The following is a 27,339-nucleotide window of genomic DNA, read 5'->3' as shown; positions in this document are numbered from 1 at the left end:
TTAAAAAATTTGAGTCGTGTTGGGTTAACATCACCCGCTTGTTTAATCGTGTCGTGTCGGGTAATCCGACGGTGTGTCGTGTTGTGTTCAGGTTACGGGTTTCAATCCAATTAATAATCACGTTGGGTTCGAGTTTGCGGATCAAGCAAGTTGATCCGAACTCGACTCGCCAATCCGAATTGCCCACCCTACTTGTAATTCCTAATCAAGGAATCATTATGAAAAAAAAAAACAAAAAAAAAAATCCCTTATGATTCCCACCCCGCACACGCCAAAATCTCTTCCGTGACTAGCTCTCCTGCAGATTTTTTTGGATTTCTTTCCATCTTCTCTCCCCTTGACATCCAGTTGCCTAGATTTAACCAAGAAATTAGCTCTTTCCACCCTCTGCAAATCTTTCTCCACGACTTCCAACGTATGCAAACTCCCACTTCATGCATTGCTTTGGTTTCCACACATCCCACGTTAAAAATGAAGCAAAGCATCCTACTTTCAGTACTCCTTTATACAAAGCGCGTACCCTTCCCATTCAAAACTGCCAGGCAGGTGCGGGGGGTCGACTCCAAAAATATTTCTAACCCATTGTAGAAAATCTTTGTAGATGCCCTTTTTGCCCACCCTCAACTGCAAAATCAGGGACAATCGAAACCCAATCAACTTCAGGGGCAAACTTCAGCTACGGGGATGTCTTGAAATTTTTCTGAATTTTGCGTTTAGGTTAGAACCAGATGAAAATTGGGAAGAAGATGATGAGAATGACAATGCCCCTTAAACACACCGTTTAATAAATTCGCTGGATTGTTTTGTTTGTGGCCTGTGGGCCGTTGCCTTAGCTAACTTCTTTCTTTCTTTTGTTTATTTTTTCTTTTGTAAGTTGCGTTAGTGGGCTAAGGGAAAAAAAGAAAAAACATCTGTGGGGTGGCCCAAAGGGTCGTGCTGACTTAAAAACAAAAAGCACAAAACAATGGTGTGTCAAAAAAAAGAAAAAAGAAAAAAACCTCAAACTTGAGTAAAATTTAAAAGCGGTGATACAGTGTGGTTATGAGTTTTAATAACTGCTAACTGACAATTATTTTAAAACCACTAAGTACTAAAGGAGGAGTGGTTGCAGTTGCAGTTGCGGTTATGAAAGTTCAATAACTGCCTAAGGCGGTTACAATTAGTAGTTAGAGTCAATAACTGCTAACCGTAACCACTTGCACACACCATTGAATCCTTGGCCACAAACTTCCAGTTTCATTATCTCAAGCTCCATTATCAACTGAGGTTGAGAAATTCCAATGGTTGCAAGCTCAATCGTTGACTTCCTGCTTAACGCGTCGGCAACCACATTTGCTTTACTTGAATGGTAATTGATTTCACAATCATAATCTTTGAATAGTTACAACCACTTTCTCTGCCTCATATTTAACTTCTTCTGAGTAAAGAAACACTTCAGGCTCCTGTGGTCTGTGTAGATCTTGCACTTTTTGCTATACAATAATACAAATAGCGTCTCCAAATCTTAAGAGCAAAAACAAAGGCTGCTAACTCTAAATCGTGAGTCGAATAGTTTTGCTTGTAGTCTTTCAACTGGCGTGAAGCGTATGTGATCACCTTATCGTTATACATAAATACGCTCCCCAACCCTTTCTTCAAGGCATCACTGTAGACTAAAAAAATTACCCGATTTAATAGGCAATGTCAAAACGGGTGCTGACACTAACAGTTTCTTTAAATCTTGGAAACTTTCTTTGCGCTTTCATAAGCAGTGAGCGTTCTTCCTTGTGAGGGCGGTTAGAGTCCCTGACAATTTGAAAAAGCCTTCGATAAAACGACGGTAGTGACAGGCCAATCGTAGAAAATTCTAAATCTCGTGTACGTTGGTAAGCCTTTCCCATTCAACTACTGCCTCCACCTTCTCAAGGTCTACATATACTCACTTGGTAAATAACTTCAATTTATTTATTTTCTCTAAAAATAAAAAAGCCTAAAACGCAGTTACAGAGGAAGCTGAAGTGTGAAACTTTTTTAAAAAAGCTTTTTCAGACTTTTTTTTTTTATAGACAAAAGCTATATTTTCTAACACACTCTCAAACAGGCTCTAGAGCCTTCTTGCCTCGCACCAAAGTTTACAAACAATCGCATTGTTGAAACACAGATATGGAAGACGATCAAACCTTCACTGGGATTGTCACTGAAATATATTTTGTTAGTGATTTTGACTTAAAATGCTTGGACTCTCCAGTAGTGTGGGACTTTAAACCAGATCAGTAAAGCTTCTGGCAAATGCAAGGGAAATTTTTGGTCAAATGCATAATAACAAGGACATCAAAGCTTCAGTTATAAAATGGTTTTCCTGGGAAAACATCTAGTTTCACATGCCTAACTACCAAATTTCGGAGCCATTACTGATGGAAAGGTACATTTTTCGATCACCTAATAGAGGAGGAACAAGCAACAAGAGTAATAGATACTTTAATGGCCGCACTCTATAATACTTTCAATTATATTCATGTAATTATCTTTCAGCGCATGAGATGCTTTTTGTTGGAAAAAAACATAAACTACATCAACTAACAGTAACTTCATACTCTGTTTTACTAAGGTCCAAAGAGTTTCAACGAGCGTGGTTTTGAGAATTCAGCCTGAAAATGTACAGGCCCCTTGGAAAATAGACTATAAGCATGCACTCACACTAATAAGAATCTAAGGTAAACTAACTCCCAAGTATCAAAACAACCATAAAACATACTGAAAAATCAGAGTAAACCTCCCTGGTGCTGTAACAAACTTAGCCTCACCTTCATCCCATCCCCCAAATGACAAACAAAAAACCTAACTCTACCCCCATTAGCTATTTCATTTTGCCCCTCCAACTTTAGGTATACCCAATAAACAAACAATTAGGCTGAATTAGCAGCATCAACCATTAGAAGGAAGTAGAACAACATTATAATACAAGTTACTCCAGTGGAACTTCATTTTGGTAAGAGGATAGACACACATGACATAATTTTAGCATAATTTATCACAGGACAGGGATCCACTCCATTTCAAATGAAATATAGAGTATCATTTCATGGTCGGGATTTAAAGTTTGTGCATTAACGGTGTATGTGATAACAATTATCATCATGTACACCATTAAATGCACCAACTTAAAATTCCGACCATAAAATGGAGAGGACCCTATTCCATTTATGACATTCATTTTCCTCCAACAAAGTTCCAACTCAATTTAAGGTTTGGATTCCTGTAATTCTCCATTATTGCAGATTACCACACCCAAGAGAACAAAGAATATTTGAGCAACCAACAATCATTCAAACATTCTGAACATTTTTTTATGTACAATAATTACCTACTATCCAAAACATGGATTGATGCAAATTATGGTAAAAAAACCAAGCAGCATCAGTCAAAATTCACCCAACCCAAGACAACATTGCACAGAACCAAAAACAAACTGAAGTGAGTAACAAGTGGCATTACAAAGAAAAAAATGTACTTTCAGCATAATATACCACATCATTATACGAATTAAAACTATGATCAAGTGTCTCGCCTTTACTTGCTGTTCTTTGTGCTTAATTAGCACCAGACAGAGTCGCCTGCTGTCCCAGAACTCCATCTGCCACATTCAGAAGAACAATGCTCTCCACATAAGTATCCAAAAAAAACGACTCCGTTAGGCCACGAATGTGAAGATCCATTGTTTCTTGGGTGCTAGGTTCGTAAGAAACCAGCTTTCCATCCTTGGTAACTAGGAGAACTTCACCATTCTCTGTAAAGCCAATCACCCTCTTCAATCCTCCTCCATCAATTTCAATATCAAACAGCTTAGTCCAAGATTCTGCTACTCCATACTCCTTCATCACCCACACGGATTGACACTCGTCTCCCGACCGACGATTACACGGGACAAGCGCAAGAGACCCATTAAGCACCGTAACAGCCATGTTCAAGAGATACCCCTGTAAACTCTCAGGCACAGCCATTTCACCAAAAGCCTCATCCCCCACATTAAAAGACACGATCACATTGCGAAAAGCATCCTGGCACAGCGGAGTGTGCGCAAGCCAATGGACCGCCCCATTCACCAAAGCCGAAAAGGACCGCTCGCCAATCACATAGGGAGGGCCGGGGGAGGCAACCGAACGCCACGCGCCGGTGCGAAGCGTGTAAATCTCAACCAGAGGTGGAACCGTGTTGAAACGAATACGGGTCTTGCCCTCAAGATACGCAAGTCTCACCAGCTTGTAATCATCGGTTGCTGGATCATAACCAAAACCCAGGGAACGGATAGATTCAAATCGAATGTTAGGGATCGGAAGGCGTATGGCCTTTTGAATAGAAGGATTCCAGAGAACATACTCACAGCTGTTGCAACCGGAAACGTCATCGGCGAGGCAAAGAAGGCCGTTAGACGAACCCACTATGCTGAAGAATCGGCTGCTGCTCTTCGGTGGGCAACGGAATTCTATGAAATCCGATGCGCATTCGAAGAAACCCACCTTCCGCTCTACTTCATCTCTGAGATAATACAGAAGCTGATTCAGGGCTGCGAAGCTGTAGTTCACCTGTTTGTAAATATGCTTACGAGGGAATGGGTCATCGGAAGAATGAAGAGTGAAGCGCGCTTTCTCTAGTTCGTCGTCGTAGTGGCCCAAGAGAAGGTAGGGTGGGTATTGGGGATTGGAGATAGCGCGATTGAGGTGGGTGGCGATGAAGTGGGGGCTGGAGATCAGAGAGTACCATGTCTTGGAAACGCAAATGAATTTGACCAGCGACTTCACGGGCAGCCGCGAGAGGATTTCGACGATCACCTCGTTTGGTAGATGGTCTAGCATTTTCACGTGTCTGGCTGAAGCAGTGGTTCTGATGCCGAAGGTTCAGCAAAGCCAACCAAAATCTAGGAGGAAGGAAATCACCGAGGAGAAAGTGGTTTCTCACTGATACAGGTTAACTTAGCCAAACATAGCCAAACAGCGAAAGAGAGAGAGAGAAGAAAGAGAGGAAAATTAGTTTTTTTTTTTTTTTTAATAATGAGTAAAAAGAATTACAATAATAGAACCAAAAAAAAAAAATTACAAAAATCAAATGGAAAATCAGTAAAAAATCATTAAGAAATACACTTTCTTAAGTTTTGAAGAGACAATTCGAGTTTTATTTAAAACTTTTATACGACATAAAGTGTAAGAGCTTAATAAAAATGTATTCAATTCTCATTATTAACTTGTCACATTTTTAATATGTAACATTTTTCATGTCGTTCGATATATGAACATAATTTAAGAATTTTATTTTTTTAAAAAAATTGTAAAATTCCAACCAAATTAGTTCTAATGGCTCATGGTGAATTTTTTTTATTATTATTATTGTTATAAACTGCACTGGAATGATTATTAAATGCAAAAGGAGCTATAAAAACTAATAAATATATTGTCTACTTGTAGACAATGAATGTCCACCTTAAATTGTGCAACAAACGGCAATAACATCAGTCAGTCTATCCTAAGGGTCAAATCTGAACGTGGATTAGGTCCAGCTTTACGAATTTGAGATATTAAATTTATTATTTTATATCAAATCAACCGCTTTTTATTATTTCTAAAACAATTTACCGATAACAATCTTTCCCTTTACATTTCCGGTCTAATCCGTCAAGTTTTTTTTGTAAGGTTGTAATTAAGTCTTGAAATAATTAATCAGGAAGAAAGAAAAAGTCTTCAAATAATTAAAAAAAAAAAAAATCATAATTAACGACTCTTCAATCGGATGTGACATAAAGTATGACACTTGCACATACCATAAGGATCGTTATCCACTGAACATAAACGGTGAAAGAAGCACCTAGAAAAGGCAACCATTAAACAAAACGACAACATTCTTTCTCAAACTTTTGCTGATCATCGTAGACAAAATTCCAAGAATAAAAACTGTCAATACTTATGTTGCTTCCAAAATTGTTGAGAGATCAAATAAGAAAGGTTGTCTTGTTAGAGTATATTTGAATTATTAGAGATTTTATGATAATTATATTGTCTTTAATAAAGATTAGATTATTTTAAATTTATAAATTTGTGTTCAAGAACTCTTTTAAGTTTGCGTGATAAACAATATTCAAATACTTCGCATGCATCTAATTTTTTTTTTATCAATTTTTATTAATGCAGTTGATCACACAATCAACCTCAAACCGAGAATGTCCACAAGAGAGAAATGTGAGACTTGGCAGGAGTTTCGGTTGGAATATCTCCGATGCTCAAGTTAGAAATAAACTTTTTCAAAAGGAAACGAAAATATAATAACAATAGGGTACGTAGGGTGTGTAACTAGAGTAGTTGTCTTCCCTTATTTATGGGGAGTATTTATTTCCCGTGCATTGTTCTAGCCAATGTCGTCTGCTGATATGGCACGACTCTGGTCAAGCGTAGCAATCGATCTATGTCATCTAGCAAGGTACGTCATTTGCTGGTGAGGTATGATCCTGGCAGGGTAGTGACGTCGAATTCGTTACATTTTAAAAATGTTATCAAACGTCGTATGGTACTACGTACGTGCCTATTAACAGATTAAAAGTAATCCCTAATTATTTACTAAAAATATCATGACAATTGGGATGACGTGGCAGTACAATAATCTACAACAACGCTTCCCCTTTGCTCTTTGAACAAATGGTTGGCTGATCCTCTTGGCCCACTAGGATCTAGGGTTTGAGTCTAATTGCTAGGGGCCGTAAGGAAATGAGTTTACTTGTACGAGATTATTATCATTGGAGTAAACATCATAAGATCAATGAAAAATCTCCATCTATCCAACAAACTAATTCAACGTTTTCATCATTCTCAATGTCACCTCAAAATCATATATCTATGCAACAATTTGTTGGGTTAACATTAATTTTGACTTCTTGTGATAATTCTAAGATGTTGTCATGTTTATACACCTTTTTCTACAATGGCCACCCAAACAGCAATGAAGTGGTATAAAGAACCAACATGGACTTTGACACCAATTGATATAGTTAGTGTGTAAGACATGATCCTTAATCAAATCGAAAATAATCTTCATCAAACATTTACGGTTATATTTGTTAAAATTTTGTGTTTTTTTGTTTATGTTTTTGTCTTTTTCTTTTATTTTACATTTTCAAAATAAAAATATTAACAAACAACACAAAAAAATTAAACCTTCAAATTATTTTCATCTTTTATATCACATCAGAATACTTTTTGAAACAAAAACCAAAAAATGCCCTCTAAAACATGTTATAAAACATATTCGATCTTCTAAAAAGAACACAAAATTATGAGGGCATCAAAAGTTTTGGGGATTCAATAGAATATCAAAACGATTGAAAGAAAAGAAACATCCTTGAAACTATTATTCTTAGTAAGTTGACTTTGAGACTTACAATTTGGAAATATCTACAAAAATAATAAATAAATCTATTTCCTTCAAATTCATGAATAGAATGTGTCTAAAACCAATTCACCTATGATCTTTTAAAGTTCCACCAATTATCTTACCATATCAATAAAGCCTCTTTTCAGAAAGGCAAGGGATATTGTTGTACGAATGAACAATAACAAGGACATCAACTTCAATTATAAACTGTTTTACCTAGGAAAACATATTTTCAAAAAGCTTTTATTTCACATTCCTAACTAACATCCATTCATAGTCGATGTGGATGAAAAAATATTTGAGTTAAATATTAAAAAGTTTCCTGAACTAACGGCTGATTTTAGAATAACTTCTTGAATTTTAAAGTGTGCTAAAGTAACTCATCAAACTACCAAGATGCGCCAATAAAGCTACTTTTTTTTCGATAAAACCTTTATCCTCTAAAAAACTAAAACTAATAAAAAACTATTTTTTAAACCAAAAGAATAAATACAAAATCAGTCCATTTAATTGGCCCAGCCACCCCTTACTGCTATTTTTTTTAAAAAAATAAGTTTATTTATTTATTTTCTTAATAAATTTATATTTTTTATTAAGATAGACACGTGTCGCCATCTTATTGGCGACACGTGGCGCTGACGTGGCATTTAACGGAATCTGTTAAAAAATTTAACAGAATTTGACGCTAGAGATCGATTTATAATTATTGCATAGCACAGGAACCTCCCATGAACTTTTTAAACCATAGGGAGTGAAAAATAATTATGGCATACCACAGGGACCAACGGTGCAATTATCCCAAATAAAAACTAGTTCCAATAGGCTTATTATACATGTCATCTCATGACTTGTCATAAGTTACTATTAATTACAATTGATTCCACTAAACAATTGTAATTGCACTCTAGTTATTATTTTTTATTTATTCAATTAATCTCATTGTCTATTCTTATATTTTACATTTGAACCCTCCATGAAATATTTTGTAGTTGGATTAAAATCATAAAATGGCTGTTAAATTAATTCATTTAACTCTTATCCTTGAGTATTCAATTTAATCATCAATTATTCTCTTACTTGTGAAATCTCATTTCACCTTGTACATAATGTTTTAGTAACTCTTACTAAAACACTCAGGTATGAGATTAAGAATAACTAATTCTATTAAATTTATCTCAATTGGATATTTCTTATATCTTTGATTTATCAAAGAATTCGAATTCTTTTTTTAGGAGTTGTGTTCCCACAATGTTATATGTGATCACCCGACTCACAAAGAATTTTGACTGCAAAAGGTCTCATACTAAATATATCAAAGTGACATTTACTTCACAATTCTCTCAGGATTAAGAGTCAATGTAATAAGTAGTCATGAGTTTCATATCATTCTTTTAACAATATTATAAAAGTCCAACTTCACGTGGCCCGTTCAAAGCATTGCATCCGCAATAACTGTAATATCCAAGAAATTAATTTGGTGTTAAAAACATGAATTAGGTTAATTAAGTGAATAATTAGGTAAAATGTGCAAGAAAAACACTTAGAAAACTTTTAGAATTGATTTTTTAAATTGTGTTTGGACGGACCCATTCTGGTGTCTGGACAGACTTGATAGAAACCCTGTGTTCGTTGCTGTTTTTGGATGGGCTTGCAAACAGGACTTCCAGTAAGTCCCGATTTCTACGCATGTTCTGACGGACCATTTTTGTGTCTGGACGGGCCTTCCAGAAATTTCATATTTGCGATTTCACACATGCGTGTCCAGACGGACCATTTTCGTGTCCAGACAGGTCGCGTTTGAAGACACCAACGAGCTCATTTTCTTCGATTCTTCTCTCTCTCACACTATTTCTCTCTTCTCTCTCCTAGTATATTGAAGCTTCCAAAATCAAATCCGAATTCGGAAATACGATCCTCGGGATAGAATTTACGTTTTCACCAATTGGTTTGAGGTAAATCCGAAAATCTAAGTTCCTTTAGATTTTGTGTAGATTTTCAAGGGGTTGAGTTTAATCTTTCAATTTTCTTTAGGTATTATGTGTTTTGCAGTGTTTGATCATCTCCAAGCATTGGGTTTTATTTTTTGTGAGAAATCAAAGTAAAATCCTTAAACCCTAGTTTTCGTTTAAGTGTTATAAATTAGTAAATTTTGTATCTAACCCTAAGATCACCTTATGGGTTAGTATTGTTAGTTAATGGGTTGTCAAATGGAACCCTAAAAATTTGTGAGTTTTTCATGGGTCTTAGTCCTTGAGCAATTTAAGAGCTAAGTGAGAATTTAGAGTTAGAAAATATTATGTGCTAGTATTAATTGTCATCACAATTTATTGCATAGTGATACATTGTGCGACTTACAAGGACGATTCATTCATAGCCTAATTGTTAAGCAGCCAAAGCGAGTATTCTACTCACTTAGAAAAGATATTGAACTTTCAATGATTTTGTTGGCACAAAATGATATTGTGTTCTAAATTCGAGTCAATGTCATTTTAGAAGGATATATGCTTGTAAATGTTTTCAATACTTTCAATTATGTTGAAAAATATTTTGAGGATGATTTATGTGTTTTGAGATTTGATTATAAAGTGATATAGTGAGATATGTTTTTATGGAATTTATGAGTTAAGTTTTCAAGGGATGTTTGAAAAGAGTATATAAAGAACATGATGTTATTTGAGAATAAGAATATGAAAGCATGGCGCATGAGCATAGTTATGTATAAAGAGATTAAGGAGCTTAATTTTCCTTCATAGTAAAATAAAGGGAGCCGGAGTTGTCTCCATAATAAAAATATAAGAGTCGAAGTTGCCTCTATAGTAAATAATATGAGCCGAAGTTGCCTCATATTATGATGACATGCATAACATGAGTTTATAAAATGTTTTGATAATGTTTTACGATATATTTCATGCTAGACGTATTAATATACTTATAAGTCTTAATAGGAAATAACATATCTATATTTCTATTCGACTAGATCATATGATGATTTAAGTGATACGCGTCATGGTTGGATGTACCTGTATATATATATATATATATATATATATATATATATATATATATATATATATATATATATATATATATATATATATTCTCTCAAGTAGCGGAATATTTTATGCTTGTATGTCCAGGTTATGATGTCAATAGTTTTCGTATTTGATTGAGCGATATCAAATTTGGATGTGCCTGTATACCTATATTCTCTAAAATAGTGAAATATTTGTATGCTTGTATAACTAGATTTTGGATGTCATTGATTTTTATGTTTGGATGTGCCTGTATACTTGTATTCTCTGAAGTAGTGGGATATCTGTATGCTTGTATAACTAGGCTATGAGGTCATAGATTTTTATACTTAAAGATGCATGTATGCTTGTGTTTCCCGAAGTTATGGAGTGCTTATATATGAATATAACTGAGTCACTTGATATATATGTATAAGTGTATAATGTAGTAAGATTTATCCTGTTATAAGCGCTCGTGTTTATTCTTATCAGCTACGAAACGTTTTAAAAACATAAACATCATGTTGGTAGTAGCTGTTATTGTAAACGTATAGTAGGAATAAAAGGACTGGCTCATTGTGAAAACCCAGTATGTTTTATACTACTGAGTTGGTGAACTCATACTTTCACCTATGCTAATGTGGTTACCACCACGATCGTGTAGATATTAATGCTTTGGTTGCAGGTACTGCAGACGTCAATGAGGACCCTGTGGCGTTGTATTTGAGATACTACGATTGAGGCTCTTCGCATTAAGTCGTATGTATGTCGGACTCTGATAGTTCGCTTTTTGTAGATATTTTGTATATGACTTGTGTCGTATGTGACACTTATTTTATATAACCATTCTTTAATGTAATTAATATTTTAATTAAATCCTAAACAGATAGATAGATGTATGACTTTGAAGTTGTAATTAATATTTCTTAGTTTATGATAATAGTTTTCACTGCATCGTTTATTATTTTGGATGTGTTAGGTACATATTATGAGATGTGTACATTAAATTGGCTTAATAACTAATCGTTATTTTTTTTTAAAAAAAAAAAAAAATGACTAATCGTCATGTCATTGTAGTGATTTCATTTTGTGTGTGTGTATATATATATATATATAATAAAAAATAAAAAAATAAGTCATCATAGCTTATGGTATAGTACTCACCAAGAATAGTGATGCATTGTTTACTCACCAAAATAATTAAAAAATATTAATTTTTTTTTTTAAAAATCAAATTATATTTTATTCAATTTTTTTTTTTAAATCAAATCTTAAAATCCATAAATAAAATAAAATTTTAATTTTAATTTTAAAAATTCAACACCAAAACAGCCATGATGACAATCTTTACCTCAACATTTTCAGTCTAATCCGTCAAGTTTTTTTGTAAGGGTGTAATTAAGTCTTGAAATAATTAATCAGGAAGAAAGAAAAAGTCTTCAAATAATTAAAAAAAAAAAAATCATAATTAACGACTCTTCAATCGGATGTGACATAAAGTATGACACTTGCACATACCATAAGGATCATTATCCACTGAACATAAACGGTGAAAGAAGCACCTAGAAAAGGCAACCATCAAACAAAACGACAACATTCTTTCTCAAACTTTTGCTGATCATCGTAGACAAAATACCAAGAATAAAAACTGTCAATACTTATGTTGCTTCCAAAATTGTTGAGAGATCAAATAAGAAAGGTCGTTTTGTTAGAGTATATTTGAATTATTAGAGATTTTATGATAATTATATTATCTTTAATAAAAATTAGATTATTTTAAATTTAAGAATTTGAAGATATTAAATAACCTGAAATTAAAGAATTTAATTAAGAACGTAAATAAGAGTATATATAATGTAATTCTTTAAACTTTATCTTGTAAACGTAAGTTATAGATCAAACCACATAAAATTTTTTGTCTCTATTTTTTATTATTCCACTATTAACGTAAGTCATAAATCGAATCACGTAAAACCTCTTGTTTCTATTTTGTATTATTTCGCTATTACTTTTATATTCCTATATCATTATGATTTTCTTTCATGTTCATGGTAGACACAAAATCAATTCTATTTTTAAAACATAATTATTACAAACGAAAAAATCAGCTAAATATATATACATAATCCGCCCATTAGTCTTAATCGCACATAAAGAAATAGCTCCCAAGTCTTCATCAACCCATAAAAACTTGTACCTTATAAATTTGTGCTCAATAACTCTTTTAAGTTTGCGTGATAAACAATATTCAAATTCTTTATATGCATCTAATTTTTTTAACAATTTTTGCTGATGCACTTGATCACACAACCAACTCCCGACCGAGAATGTCTGTAAGAGAGAAATGTGAGACTTGACGGGAATTTCGGTTGGAATAACTCCGATACTCAAGTTAGAAATGAATTTTTTCGAAAGGAAATGAATATATATGCTCCGTTTGTTTCGGTGTAAAATGGTTTCCGACGTAAAATAGTTTCAGGGAAGTCATTTTTCAGAAAAATATTTTCCGTCGAAATTATTTTTTGGTGTTTGACGCGTACGGAACAAATATTTTTTATATTTTTATTTAATCATATTAATTTAAAAAAATTAAATTTTATTCACAAAATAAAAAATATTAATATAAAAATATTTTTTTATATTTGCAATATACAAATTCCGGCAAAAGTCGCCGGAATCTGGCGAAAACGGCCGGATTCCGGCCAGTTGACCGGATGCCGGCCGTCCTGGCCAGTTTCCGGCCATCTGGCCGGAGATTCAGCCAAAACGACTGGATCCGGCCAGATAGCCGGAGATCCGGCTGCTCCGGCCGGAATCTGGCACGTATCCCCGAAATCCGGCGATATCTGCCGGACGTCGCCGGATTCCGACCTAATTTGTCGGATCCCGGCATCGACCGGAGTCGGAATCTGACTGGCCGAAATTCGGCAATAGTCAACTGTTTGAACGTAAAAGTTGACTGCGTTGTTTAAAAGAGAGTCGACTACATCTATCATCTACAGAAAATGATTTACGCTTTTAAAAAGTATAAATCATTTTTCGAAATTTATTAAACATTTTTGGTCAAACAAAAATCATTTTTCGGTTGACCATTATTTTTGCTTTCAAACACCGAAAAATACGAAAATCATTTTTCAGAAATCATTTTACGCCGAAACAAACGAAACAGTAATAACAATAGGATATGATGAGTGTGCACCTAGAGTGATTGTCTTCCCTTGTTTACGTGGAGTATTTAATCCCCGTGCATGGTTTGTAGCCAGTGTCGTCTGCTGATATGGCACGACTCTGGTCAGGCGTAGCCATTGCCTAATTCTTTACTAAAAAAATCATGACAGTTGAGATGAGGTGGCAGAATAGTTATCCACAACGACGCTTGCCCCTTTGCTCTTTGAACAAATGGCTGGCTGATCCTCTTGGCCAACTAGGATCTATGGTTTGAGTCTAATTGCTTAGGGCTAGTAAGGAAAGAGTTTACTTGTACGAGATTACTATCATCGGAGTAAACATCATAATTAAGATCAATGAAAAATCTCCATCTATCCAACGAACTTAATCAACGTTTTCATCATTCTCAATGTTACCTCAAAACTATCTGTGCAACAATTTGTTGGGTTAACACTTTGATTTGTTGGGATAATTCTAAGATGTTGTCATGTTTATACACTTTTTTCTATGATGGCCTCCCAAACACCGATGAAGTGGTATAAGGGTTCGTTTGGGTTTGTGATTTTAAAGAGTGTGATTTAAAATCACGATTTTAAAATGTACGATTTGAAAAGAAAAAATGATTTTTAAAGGCACAGTTAAGACTTTGGCAAAATTACAGTTTAGCTTTTAAAATTACAAATTAGCCTTTAAAATTTTGCATTTTCAAAAAAAATCATCTTACCTAGGATTTGAAAAAACAGATTTTCTGCGTTTTCAAATCGCAATTTTTAAATACATACGCAATTCCCAAATGATTTATGTTTTGCTATTTGGTTTAAAATCGCACTTATTGTCTACAAAATCGCAATCCCAAACGCACCCTAAAGAACGAACATGGACTTTGACACCAATTGATAAAGTTGTATGTTTGGATGCAAATGGAAATTTTTTTTTACTTGTTATAGTGTTCGGGTGTTTCGATACTTGCAATTTTTCAAAAATAAATTAGATTTTATTCAATTTTTTCTAATTTTATATCAGAAAGCTAAACCATCCAAACATCTTTTTCAACATTATTTTATCTCGAAATTTGCGCACAAAATAATAATTGAATTCAGATTTCAAAAATTAAACACCCAAACTAATGAGTGGGTAAGACAGGATCCTTAATCAAACGGATATAATCTTCATCAAACATTTACAGTTATATTTGTTAAAAAATTTGGTTTTTTTTCTTGTCTTTTATTTTACGTTTTCAAAATAAATACATTAACAAACAAAAAAAAAAAAAAAAAACTAAACATTTAAATTATTTTTATCTTTTATATCAGGGCATAAAAACTTTTTGAAACTAAAAACAAAAAACGCCCTCAAAAACACGTTATAAAACATATTCTTCTAAAAAGAACGTAAAATTATGAGGGCATCAAAAGTTTTGGGGATTCAATAGAATATCAAAACGATTGAAAGAAAATAAACATCCTTGAAACTATTATTCTTCGTAAGTTGACTTAGAGACTTACAATTTGGAAATATCTACGAAAAAAAAAGAAAAAGAATATCTAATAAATAAACAAATGTTTCAAAAAAAATATATCTTACATAATAAAATTTACTGTGTATTAAAGGGAAATTAATCTATATTTCAAATAAAATGGAGAGTATTTATCTATTTAGTGTATTTAAGAGGGGTAAAATGGTCCCAAAAAAAATTGACCATTTTACCCCTCTTAAATACACTAAATGGATGATTTGAAATGAGAAGGATCTGTTTTATTTACTTATGGCCTGCTTGGCCAAGTTATGCACTTCCAATAAAATGTTTCTAAAACCAATTCACCTATATCTTTTAAAGTTCCACCATCTCTTTTTCTTTTTTTTTTTTTAAATATTTTTTTAATTAATTTAGATAAGGGCTATAAAGGAGGATCATTTCCACTCCTGATTCGAAAGGAAGAAGGAATGGATGATCTTAAAAGTAAAAATGGAGTGGACTCCCCAACAACAAACTCAAAATAAACTAAACAATGTAGAAATAATTACAAATAGTAGGAAATTGGTTAAACAAGTGATTCGGTCCTCTCAAAGATCCGCAAAAGGCGGTTACAAAAGCTGAATGGGCACAGACTGGGTCCGTTTGGATTTGCGATTTCAAAAAATACGATTTTAAAATATGCGATTTGAAAAAGTGATTTTTTAGAAACCCAGTTAAGGGTCCGTTTGGGTTTGCGATTTAAAAATAGCGATTTTAAAAAGTGATTTTTAAAAATGCAGTTAAGCGTTTGACAAAATCGCAGTTTGACCTTTAAAATTGCAAGTTAGCCTTATAAAATACTGCATTTTTAAAAAAGCACTACATTGCTTGCGATTTGAATAAGCATTTTTTTACGTTTTTAAATCGTAATTTTTTAAAAACCCAGTTTTCAAACAGTTCATTTTCTGCAATTTGATTTAAAATCGCACTTTTTCTCTACGAAATCGCAATCTCAAACGCACCCTAAGCCTTTAAAAACACAAATTAACATTTAAAATTGTGCATTTTAAAAAAAAAAAAAAAAAAAAATCACTCTGTTACCTGCAACTTACAAAAAGCAATTTTCTACATTTTGATATAAAATTGCACTTTGTACAAAATCTCAATCCCAAAAACGCACCTTAACTCTCTCTCGCTCACACTCTCGCTCTCGCCTGCTCTCGGAACTCTCATTTTTGTCCCCCGGAGGAGCGTAGAAGATCAATTCAGGTAGGATTCATGCGTAAGCTTATATATGTGAATTTATGTCGTATGTGTTTTTCTTGTTTGTTATGTTTCTCTGAATTTGGATCTTCGGTGTTTGATGGTTAATTTCATCATATATCGACTAGGGTCTAATATGTTTGTTGCCGTTTTGCCCGATTCTTGAAGTTCTAGGGCGTGGACCCTCTGTTTGGTTGGTAAGAAAATGTGGGAAAATAAAAGTATTCAAAAAATTTGAATCTTGGATTTTTTTTATTTTTTTTCAGAAATATGGACCCGAAAAGTTTCCCCTGTAGTAGACCTGGTGCAACAATTTAGAAGTCAATGACTTGGATTTTTATTTTCCTTGGGATCATACTTTTTTTTCTCTGTTATAGTTTTTGGTGTATGCGTTTTCTTCTTTGTAATTTCATTTTGCATTTTTCGAGTTTTTGACTGATATGAAAAGTGCTTGATGTGACTGCAAGGAAGCATCAATTAGGAACTTGACAACTCTTTGATGTATTTGCTTATCATGAGTTTGGACTAGAGATAGTTCTTCGTTAAATTGCATTCCCGACAGACTCCATGATATTTTCTTCTCAGGAATGTTTCTATTGCTAATGGGGTGCTCTAAATACTAATATTGGTATTGACAAGATTAATACAAGTTGTTTCTCAATCTGTTTTTCTGCAGGTTTTTTTTGCCTCTCTGGTTTGCTCTCTAACTTACTTTTTTTTTTTTTTTTTTTTTTTTTAAATTGTTTCAATTTAAGGCTTTGTGCTGTTCTTATCTGAGGGTTCTATACATGGGGAAAGAAAATCTGTTTACAGCTAAGGGCAAAGAGCTTACTGTTCTTGCATCTGGGGGATTGCCCCCTTTAAAATCTCCAATACAAAATAGTCCTAAACAAACCTTAGGGTCATACTTGGACAATAACAACCACAATTCTCCAAGCATTCAGCAAGAGGAGGGCTGTGCTTCAGGATGTCGTCAATGTTCGCAGCAAATGCTCATATCTAAGGCCCTGGAATGCTTCAAAAATTGAGGTTAATATTTTGTTCATGATCTCTGTTCTCATCTTCTCTTCATTTTTCCAAAGAAATAATGACGAACTTTGACAATTCATTTATATTTCCAAGTTTGGGAGCTTGAATGTTAGTGAATTTCTGATAGCTTGAGCCACAAAAGATGATATCAATTTTGAATTCTTTCAGTAGTAGATTATGCATTAAATACGATGAATGAGAATCAATTCAAACATAATATACCTTTTTTCAGCCAATAATAGCAACCAATCATAGAGTGCACTTAAAAAATAAACACCATATATATAAATTTTCTTAGAATTTTTGGAACTGTGTTCTTCTTCCTCCTCATTCTAGTCTATTCCTCTTGTATACCTCCTATACAATTTGGTTGCGCCCCTCTGCACATTTTTCATAAGATTGAATCACTTATAAAAATAATTAAACACCCTATATATAGTAAGATCATTTTAAATCACAACTTTAAGAGCTTAAATAAGTAAAAAAATTTAAATAGAAATTAATCAAAGTTATATGTTTACATATGATCATTTGAAGTTCCAAGGTCTTGAAGAAAGCGTAGACCATTTGGGGAGAACTTTGGTCTTAACTGAAAATAATACTTAAATCAACTTAATCTACGAGTAAAATTGGGTTTTGAACCTAATTTGAGAAAGAATTATATGAACCTTTTCTCCTAATATTTTGCATTTTTTCTTTACAATTTCTTACCATCATTTATTGTTCATACGCCCACTTAGTAGGAACTTTGTTGAGTGTGATAATTTGAATTTTGCTATCACCATATATTGATGTTGCTTGCATGCTTGTTCTTTTGCCACCAGTATCTATGTTTCAAGCTACAGAATTAGCCATTTAATGTTTTAGTAGGTTTGGTTTCTTTTAGAATATTGATGATATCATAAACTTGATGCATATGGGTTCTTGGTTAAAAATAATATTCGTCTTTTATTCTGTCATATATAGCTGTTTTTAGCACGCAATAACATTTTTGTTTAAATGGTTACATCAGTTAAAGGTGACTTTTCAAGCAACCCAGATATTATTGACATTGATGCAGATTACAAGGAATCTCTATTGTGCAGTGTCTATGCTCCTGATATATATATATATATATATATATATAGTAATTTTCGTGTTGCTGAGGTATGTATTGTAGATGCATGTTGACCAATTATAATATAATTTGTCTACCATCTAGAGTTACGTCTTCCATATATTCAAATTCATCTAGACCTCAGTTTATTTCATCAACAGTATTAGACATAATTTCTCCACGAGGATTATTATTACCTCCAGATATAAGAAATCTTATTTTCCAATACATCTGTTTGGAGATAATTCCTCTTATAATGCTGATATACTGCAATAATTGGACTTATCAAAAAAAAAAAAAAAGCTGCAATAATTGGATAGAGTTGGAAAAAAGAAGAGAGAATGAAGGGAAGAAAACGGGTAGAAGACATTAAGGATTTCATGTCGGCTTGAATTTGGAATCAACCTCAAATACTTTTATATATATAGAGCTTCTTTTTGGTGATTACATAATACTTTTAACACCTTGGGGCTAGATTTTTTAAAATGGTAGTTAAGAGTACACTTGGTTATTGAAACCATCAACTTAGCTATGTGGCATAGAAGAGTGATCTGTTACTGGGAAGTGACTTTGGAAAGCCTAATTTAAGAACTTTTTTATTCACTTTAATTTGTGAAGATATCTAGTTGCTTCACTTTTATGGCCAGGTTATATTCTTGAATTCGTATAGATTTAGATATTTCAGTCCAATGTGACTTATGAAGAGATGCTCTTTTTTTTAAGTATCAGAATTTTTAGCATGCCGAAAAGCTGTGCAAGGTGTTTAGTAACATTCCTATGGTTTTCTGTTCTTTGTTTGCCAAAATCTTTTTTGTTGTGATCCTGAATAGAGTATTTGTTAAGAGTCCCACATTACCAAGCCATGCCTGGGTTGTAGGCTTTGTAAGTCTTGAGCAAACATCTTCCGTTAAGGTGCCTTGTGGAAAAGTAAGGCTCAATGGACTTTATCATGGTATCAGAACTTCAGGGCCTTGGACAATGTTGAGCCTTTCATCCTATTGTACACGTGTTTGGACTAGGGTTGGCAATTTTTGACACGACCCGCGAACCCGGCACGAACACGACACGAAAAAATCGGGTTTGGGTTTGTTATAATCGGGTTCGCGTTTGGTTGACCCGCCAACACGATTATAACCCGATTACGCGGGTTGACCCGCTAACACGATTATAACCCGATTACGCGGGTTGACCCGCCAACACGATTACCCGCCAACACGATTATAACCCGATTACGCGGGTTGACCCGCCAACACGATTATTACCCGATTAAAAAAAAAATTGAAGGTAAAAACTAAAATTGAAGATTGAAACATGTGAAAACAGTGAAATTGATGCCGTGTCGGGTCGGGTTGTGTCGGGCAAACGGGTGACACGTTTATTAATCGTGTTTGTAGGGTCGTGTTCGGGTTACCCAATTATTAATCGGGTCGTGTTCGGGTCACGTGTCACAACCCGATTAATAATCGGGTCGGGTTCGTGTCAGACCCGTTTATGTAATCGGGTCAGTCGGGTTGACACGAGCCCGACCCGTGAACCCGAATTGCCAACCCTAGTTTGGACACTAGTGCTACACGTGAAGGGGCGTGTTAAGAGTCTCACATTGTCAAGCTATGTCTGGATTGTGGACTTTATAAGTCTTGAGCAAACATCTTCCGTTAAGGTGCCTTTTGTGGAAAAGTAAGGCTCAATGGACTTTATCATGGTATCAGAACTTCAGGGCCTTGGACAATGTTGAACCTTTCATCCTATTGTACACGTGTTTGGACAATAGTGCTACACGTGAGGGGGTGTGTTAAGAGTCTCACATTGTCAAGCTATGTCTGGATTGTGGGCTTTATAAGTCTTGAACAAACCTCTTCTTTTAAGGTGCCTTTTGTAGAAAAGTAAGACTCAATAGACTTTATCAGTATTGACAGGTATTGGAACTGGAAATTCAAATATTGAGGTGTCATGGCTTTAAACTATTTGCACCTACCACAAATTTTTTTTGAGTTACTTTATCTTATCCGGTGGTGCGATCTACAATACTTATAGCTTTGGTCTGTATTTCAAATTCCTAATGCACTTCTGTAAATTCTTGTTTTCAGGAGATTTCTTCGAGCAGCACAAGCTTCTTACAAGGTAACGTCGTTGGTTGAAGTCATTCCTGGCCTTCGTTTGGGAAGTGCTATGCTTTTTAAATTTGAATTTGAAACAGTGAAAACTAACTTTTACATATCTAATTGAAAATTTGCAGGACCCTAGTCTTGAACTGGAGTACTTGGCCAACTATCTAGCTGAACTAACGTTAATTGACTATGGCTTCTTGAATTTCCTTCCTTCTGCCATAGCTGCATCTGTTGTGTTTCTTGCCAGATGGACCTTAGATCAGTCGAATCATCCATGGGTTCACATTTTTTCTGTTCTTCATTTGTTTACTTTTTGTGTACTAAAATATACACCAGAAATATGACTTCATTTCCAACTCTAGAACACTATTCCTCCTGCAAGACATCAGAGTTGAAAACCATAGTTCTTGCCATACAAGATTTACAGCTGAAAACCAATGGGTTTCATCCGAGTGCTATGCGCATGAAGTCCAGGCAAGAGAAGGTAATAAATTGAACAAATACACAGAAGAACTCATGCATGGTTTATTTTGCAGCTTAGTATCTTTGACTGCTTTTAGAGTTTTTTCTAGAGTCCTCTAATGAAACTAGTTGTTGCAGTTTAAATCTGTGGCGGATTCGTCTTCCCCAAAACTGCTTGAAACACTGTTCTGAAGATAAAATGGCTGTTGGATGTTCACTGCTAACAAATAGGTATACTTTCCAGATATAGAAAGTGTCATCTGGAGGTTCTAACTGATGTCTATTCTTAATCCTCTCTCATCTACATATCATTTCTGCCAATTTTTTGTGAGTTGGGTTCTTTCAAATCTGCCTGTAAATTTAAAGTAGCACGTCATCAGAATTAATTTGCTTCATTGTAATTTGTAAATTTTTGATACACAGGAACCAGGTGACTGCCAACTATGGCAGCCAAAGCCTCAGTTTTGATCAACTCTTTCTTTGTAAATTGTCTTCTAGTTATGCCTTTAGTTTTTTTTTTTTAACGGGATCTAGAACTTCCATTGATAACAAGCCCAAAGGCAAATACAACAGCCCAAAGGCAAACAACCAACCCGAAAGCTGCAACTAGTCAACCACATGCCTGTGGGCCCAAGGTAGTGAGTAGAGATAAAGAATCCTTAATTACTAAGCTAGGAATAAATTTAGGTTAAAGTAGCTATCTAAGCAACAAACTAAAATTACATGAACAAACAATTGGGTCATCTCTTTAGACTGAAGCACAACCCAACTAAAAATGAGGGGCCTGGTCTAGCTTACAAACCACCTAAAATGCCTAAGTAATTTGCAGCTCATTACAAATGTAAACTGTGAACAAAAACAAGGGTGTACAAATACACAAATACATCTAACAGAAAAATCAACCGAATTTGGCAATAAGGACACTGTCATCGCCGAAATCTAGCGCGCGTACGGCATGCGCCACCCCCAGAGCTACCAAAATAGCAAATTGGCCTCCTTGTCTCCGGGCACCACCTTGCACGGCGAAAAAAGGCGAAGCGTGACCATCACGCGCTGCTCAAGAAGAAGACCTTCCAGGCACATGATGGCCACGCGCCGGTCATCGGTAACCTACACGGTCGATGCAAACGACGATAGGATTAGGAAACGACGGTGGACCCATCTGAGTGGCGCGTGTCTCTCAAAAGTCGATAGAAAAGCATAGATATGGCGTCAAAATAGAGGAAAAAATGAAGTCCAGCCAAAACGCTCGACCAGTGACAAGAACGATAACAACTCTCCATTGGACGTCTCAAGATGAACCTCCTATCATCAAAAAAAAAACTCCAAAGCCCTGTAAAGAATCGGAGAAGGATAGCCACCATCGAGTTTACTGGGGGGAACAAAAGCTCCACAGCCCTAATGGCTAAGAAAAATCTACCTCTACTATTACACACCATGGAGGAACAAAAAAACACTTTAAAAAGGCTAGGAGGCACCACCACGTGGGGGGGGAAGTGTGGAACCTCATTCCCCGGCAAACATTAACCCTAAAAAAGACTCTAGAAAATGAGAGCTATAACAGGATTCAATGGGAAAAGTTTTGTTGATTTGTTGAAATGGTAAAATAATTTATTGGATATATTTTTTTGAGGTTTTTTATTTTTTATTTTTTTAATAGTAATAAAAAATGATTGGTGTGGTATAAAGTGAAAATAAAATTTTGATTTTTTTAAGAAAAAATGAAAATGGTTGTTAAAAAGTAATTGATGTGATTAAAAAAAATGTTAAAAAGAGATTGATGTGAGATGTAATTTCGTTTTGATGGACTGTCAAACTTTATTTACCCTAGATGGACAAAGTTGAACCCAGTGCTGGCCCTCTGCCACGTGGCACAGACCATTTGAAACAAAGTAATAAAGTATCGATAGTCTCTAGACTCTCTACTCCATTTATTGCCAACCAAAATGTCCAAACAAAAAGCTTCTGGGTCTACAATTTATTGCCTGTTTAGTCAAAATTTGGACCATTCTTGTCATTTTCAAAAGGAAAAAATTGTACCACTCCCCTATGGACTATACAGTGCTGCCGATGGAGAAAGACAAAGGCACTATGCTAAATCAGTGGCCCTCCAACGAAGGGCGGCCACCAAAGACAATCAGCTTTCATTTATAATTAGCCGTTAGAATGTCAAAAAAAAAAAAAAAAAAAAAAAAAAAATTAATTTTCATTGTTACATTATTTCAATTTTCGGGCTACCAAATAGTATTACTTTTTTTAAAAGAAGAATCTCACAGCTGTTGATACGGGAAGCAGGTATTCATTTTTGACATTTCTTACATTTGCAAGGTCCAATCGCCTAATTAAGGATGGAAAGCGACCACAGCACAAGGACAGTTCTTAAATAGAGGATCACTGCCTTAGCTAACAGGGAAAATATGTCCCCTATTCTGATATTTTTCACAGTTGCATGTTACAATCACACCTAATAAAGGAGGAACCAGCAACTACGCTGCTAGATAAATTTAATGGCTACACCCATTAACGTCCTAATCTTGGGCCCTATGCTATCATTTTCAAGTGAAACTCTCTCTCTCTCTCTCTCTCATCAGTGCAATCAATACCTTACCCCCCATGAAAGCAAGCAGGCATCATAAGGATACCAGAACTCCGATAAATGAAATTTTATACACACGCTTTCTTACGTAATAGTGAAAATTACAATATTACATGATAATTTTCTTTTCACTGCCACGTTAGGGAGAGAGTGCACTTAAAGTGCGGGAGGGGAGCGAAAGTGTCTCATTCTTTAAACCCTAGCTCCTTGATCAGAGGCCTCTTCATAGTAATAAGGGGAGAGCTTCCCATCCTTCTTAGCCACCATCTTGGACCTGCTCTCTGCCCCTGCCTCCTGGAGCAACTTAACCACCTTCCGCATCGACGGGCGGTTGATTGGAAGCGGGCTGGTGCAAAGAAGGCCGATGTCGACAACTTTGCTGATCTCTTCCTTGTACTCAGAACCCAGTTTGGTGTCGATTACATGGTCGACTCCCTTCTGGTCCACGGTGGTGTACACCCATTTCACCAAGTCTTTTTCTCCGAATTCTGGATCAACTGGGAACCTTCCTGTCACCAACTCCAAAATCACCACTCCGAAACTGTATATGTCGCTCTTCTCATTCACATGAAGCGTGTAAGCATATTCTGCATCAGTTTCAAATCAAAGCAGGTTAATTAGAAATAAGCTAATCACATAAATTTAGACTGTTAATTCTTTTATACAATACGAAATTAGTGAGTTAGGGTGATGAGTTTAACCCGTTTAATTAAATAGATCGGATTTGAGTTTATCTATATAGTCTTATACTTACGACCTGGACTCAACCCAAATTTAACACGAACTCAACACAAAAGTAGCAAATTATGGTTAAATAATCTGACCCGTTTAATTAAATTGATCAGATTAGGGATTACCTATATAATTTTATACTTATGACCTGAACTTGATATGAACTCAATACTAAATTGACATATTAGGTATAAGGAGTCTGACCCGTTTAATTACATGAGCCAAATTATAATTGACCTATACAGTTTTATATTCATGCATCGACATGACTCAAACTATACACGCAACACTATAGTTACCGTTACTAGAATTGACACCAACAACACATAATAGGTGAAAATAAAAAAAAAAAAAATTAAAAGAAAAAAAAAAAAAAGGTTACAGAATATGCTAACAAACCTGGAGCAATGTAACCACAGGAGCCTGCGATGCCAGACATGGCTTCCACCCCTTTGCTGGCTGCTGCAACAGCCTTAGCAACTCCGAAATCTGCAACTCTGGCTCTCAACTCTCCATCCAACAATATGTTGTTTGATTTCACGTCCCTATGAACAATGGGAGGAACACAATCATGATGCAAATACGACAGCCCTTCAGCCGCGTCGAGAGCAATCTTATACCTTGTCGGCCAATTCAACGACCCTCCCTTGCCGCTATGCAGCAAATCCCCCAAGCTTCCATTGGGCATGAATTCATAGACCAGAAGCTTGCAATCGCCGGTGTCATAGCAACACCATAGCCTCACAATATTCTTGTGCCTGATCTTCCCCAACGTTTCAACTTCAGCTTCGAACCCATCTCTCTCCGAATCAGTAGCACTGCCATCCTCCTTCTTCGCTCCTCCCCATAGCTTCTTCACCGCCACCACCTCCCCATTGCTAAGCACAACCTTGTAAACCTTCCCGGAAGCTCCGGTCCCGATCACATTCTCTTCATTGAGGGTATCGATAATTTCAAATTCGCTGAAACCAAGCTTGTGGAACGACCTCCACTTGGACATAGCAATTCCTTTCTTGTTCTTCTTGAATGTCCGATACTTGCAATACAACCATACGACACCAACAACAAAAACAACGCCGGCGAGCATAAAGATGGATCGAAGAATCCACAAACTGCCCTGGTTCTTGCTTCTTCCACCTACGCTAGGACAAAGATCAGGAAGGTCGCCACACAAGCCCGGATTGCCGACGAAGCTACTCCTGTAATTTTTATTAGCATAAAGAGGAGGGAGGTCACCGGACAGCCTGTTATCCGATAAGTTGAGCAAATTGAGCTTCAGATTTTGCAATTCCAGTGGGATTTTCCCGGAAAAGAGGTTCCCAGAAAGATCAAGATAATTAAGCACCGGCAAGCTCCCAATTTCACCTGGGATTTCGCCGGATAACGTATTGTTCGCCAAACTAAGCTCATTGAGCTTCCTCCAAGCTCGAATTCCCACCGGAATCTCCCCAGAAAGCTCATTATCACGAAGATCAAGCTTGCCCAATTCACTCAACTTCACAATACTCCCCGGAATTCGACCTGTAAGCCTATTTTCGCTACCCGAAAACTCAACAAGATTGCTCAGCGCCCCTATCTCCTCAGGTATCAACCCTGAAAACAGGTTTTTGGAAATCGACAACAAAGACAGATTATGTGCACCGGAAATCGTTGTAGCAATGTTTCCAGACAGCGAATTGTCTTCAAGCTCAAGCAAATAGACATGGGGTAATCCCCAGAATGTTTCAGGAACTGTGCCCGAAAGCTTATTGTGCTTCAACCGAACCCGGCCTAAGCTCTGGCATTTTCCCAGACTCTCAGGAATTTTCCCGGAAAACGAATTGTATATCAAAAGGAGGTCTTCCAACACACCCTTTTCACACAAATGGGTTGGAATTTGACCGGTAAATCCATTGTACGAAAGGTCAACGTACTGCAACGGCGAGTTCCTGCCGAGTTGACTCGGTAATGGGCCACTGAGTTTGTTGTTGAAGAGCTTGAGTTCGTTCAACTTTGCTGACCGAGTTATGTTCTCGTGTAGAGACCCTTCGAAGCGATTCTCGTACAGGTTCAGTGACTCGAGGGACAAGCCACACAACTCCCCCGGAATCGTCCCAGTCAACTCGTTCATCGACGCGTCGAGCCTCAACAACGATGTCATGTTCGACGTCCCCGACGGCAACTCGCCAGAAAGCGAGTTGTTATATAGCTCAAGCTGGACTAGACTTTTCAACTTTGTGATCGAGCTCGGGATTGACCCAGTGAGTCGGTTCAAAGATAAATCGAGGTTTGTCAGGCGAGTCAGGCCGCCAAGACTCGGCGGAATCTGACCCACGAGGTTACACCTAGCGAGCCATAGCACCTCGAGACTCGTCAGGTTGCCGAGTTCACTCGGTATCGGACTCGGCGAGAGCGGGTTGTAAGCAAGCATAAGCTCCTTCAGACTCGAAATGTTGCCGAGAGAAATGGGTATCGAACCGTTCAGAAGGTTCTCAATCAGGTTGAGCGTTTCGAGATGCCGAAACTCTCCGAAACTCGGAGGAATCTCGCCGGAAAAGTTGTTCCCGGAGAGGTCCAAAGACCGGAGATTCTGGATTTGAGAGAGGGTCTCCGGGATGCGGCCCACGAGGAGGTTCTGCGACAGATTGAGGTACTGGAGGTCTTTACACGCGGAGAGATCGGGGGGGAGGGTGGAGTTGATGAGGTTGTCGTAGAGAGAGAGGTAGGAGAGAGAGGGGAGGCGGCAGAGGATGGTCGGGAACGTCCCGGCGAGCAGAAAGTTGGAGAGGTTGACGGAGGTGACGCTGACGTTTTTGCAGGTGATGCCGCTCCAGCTGCATGGTGTGTCGTCGCGGTCGTTCCAGGAGGCGAGAGAGTCGGTCGGGTCGGAGAGACTGCGCTTGACTTGCTGCAGAAAAAGGCCGTCTTGGTTCAGAGACTGAGTCGCCGGAGGAGAGACTGAGAGGAGGAGGAGGAAGAGTAGTAGTGGAAACATTGCGAGAGAGAGAGAGAGAGAGAGATTCAGTTGAGTTGAGTTGAGTTTGGTT

General features: G+C 36.2%; 2 protein-coding genes and 1 long non-coding RNA gene across 4 annotated transcripts; 1 reads left to right on the top strand and 2 right to left on the bottom strand.

Moving 5' to 3' along the window:
- Positions 1-3,285: 3,285 nt before the first annotated feature.
- LOC133861701 (F-box/kelch-repeat protein At3g06240-like) lies at positions 3,286-4,976 on the bottom strand. Its single transcript, XM_062297494.1, has one exon. It carries the CDS (start codon positions 4,830-4,832, stop codon positions 3,570-3,572), a length of 1,263 nt encoding a protein of 420 aa, XP_062153478.1. The 5' UTR covers positions 4,833-4,976; the 3' UTR covers positions 3,286-3,569.
- An 11,206-nt stretch (positions 4,977-16,182) lies between these two features.
- Positions 16,183-21,457, top strand: LOC133859745 (uncharacterized). 2 transcript variants are annotated; one of them, XR_009898797.1, is made up of 5 exons: positions 16,183-16,296; positions 17,046-17,319; positions 20,503-20,536; positions 20,652-21,007; positions 21,124-21,457. It is a non-coding gene; the product is annotated as an uncharacterized LOC133859745 (long non-coding RNA). The 2 variants fall into 2 exon arrangements; XR_009898796.1 differs by having other exon boundaries at positions 16,203-16,296; positions 16,967-17,319.
- A 1,904-nt stretch (positions 21,458-23,361) lies between these two features.
- On the bottom strand, positions 23,362-27,339 carry LOC133860988 (receptor-like protein kinase HSL1). Its single transcript, XM_062296678.1, has 2 exons — positions 24,713-27,339; positions 23,362-24,168 (listed from the first exon to the last, which is right to left on the bottom strand). Exons 1-2 carry the CDS (start codon positions 27,285-27,287, stop codon positions 23,774-23,776), a joined length of 2,970 nt encoding a protein of 989 aa, XP_062152662.1. The 5' UTR covers positions 27,288-27,339; the 3' UTR covers positions 23,362-23,773.

Source organism: Alnus glutinosa, chromosome 2, assembly GCF_958979055.1.
Source record: "Alnus glutinosa chromosome 2, dhAlnGlut1.1, whole genome shotgun sequence".
Lineage (NCBI taxonomy): Eukaryota > Viridiplantae > Streptophyta > Magnoliopsida > Fagales > Betulaceae > Alnus > Alnus glutinosa.
This window is presented reverse-complemented; position numbering and strand designations above follow the sequence as displayed.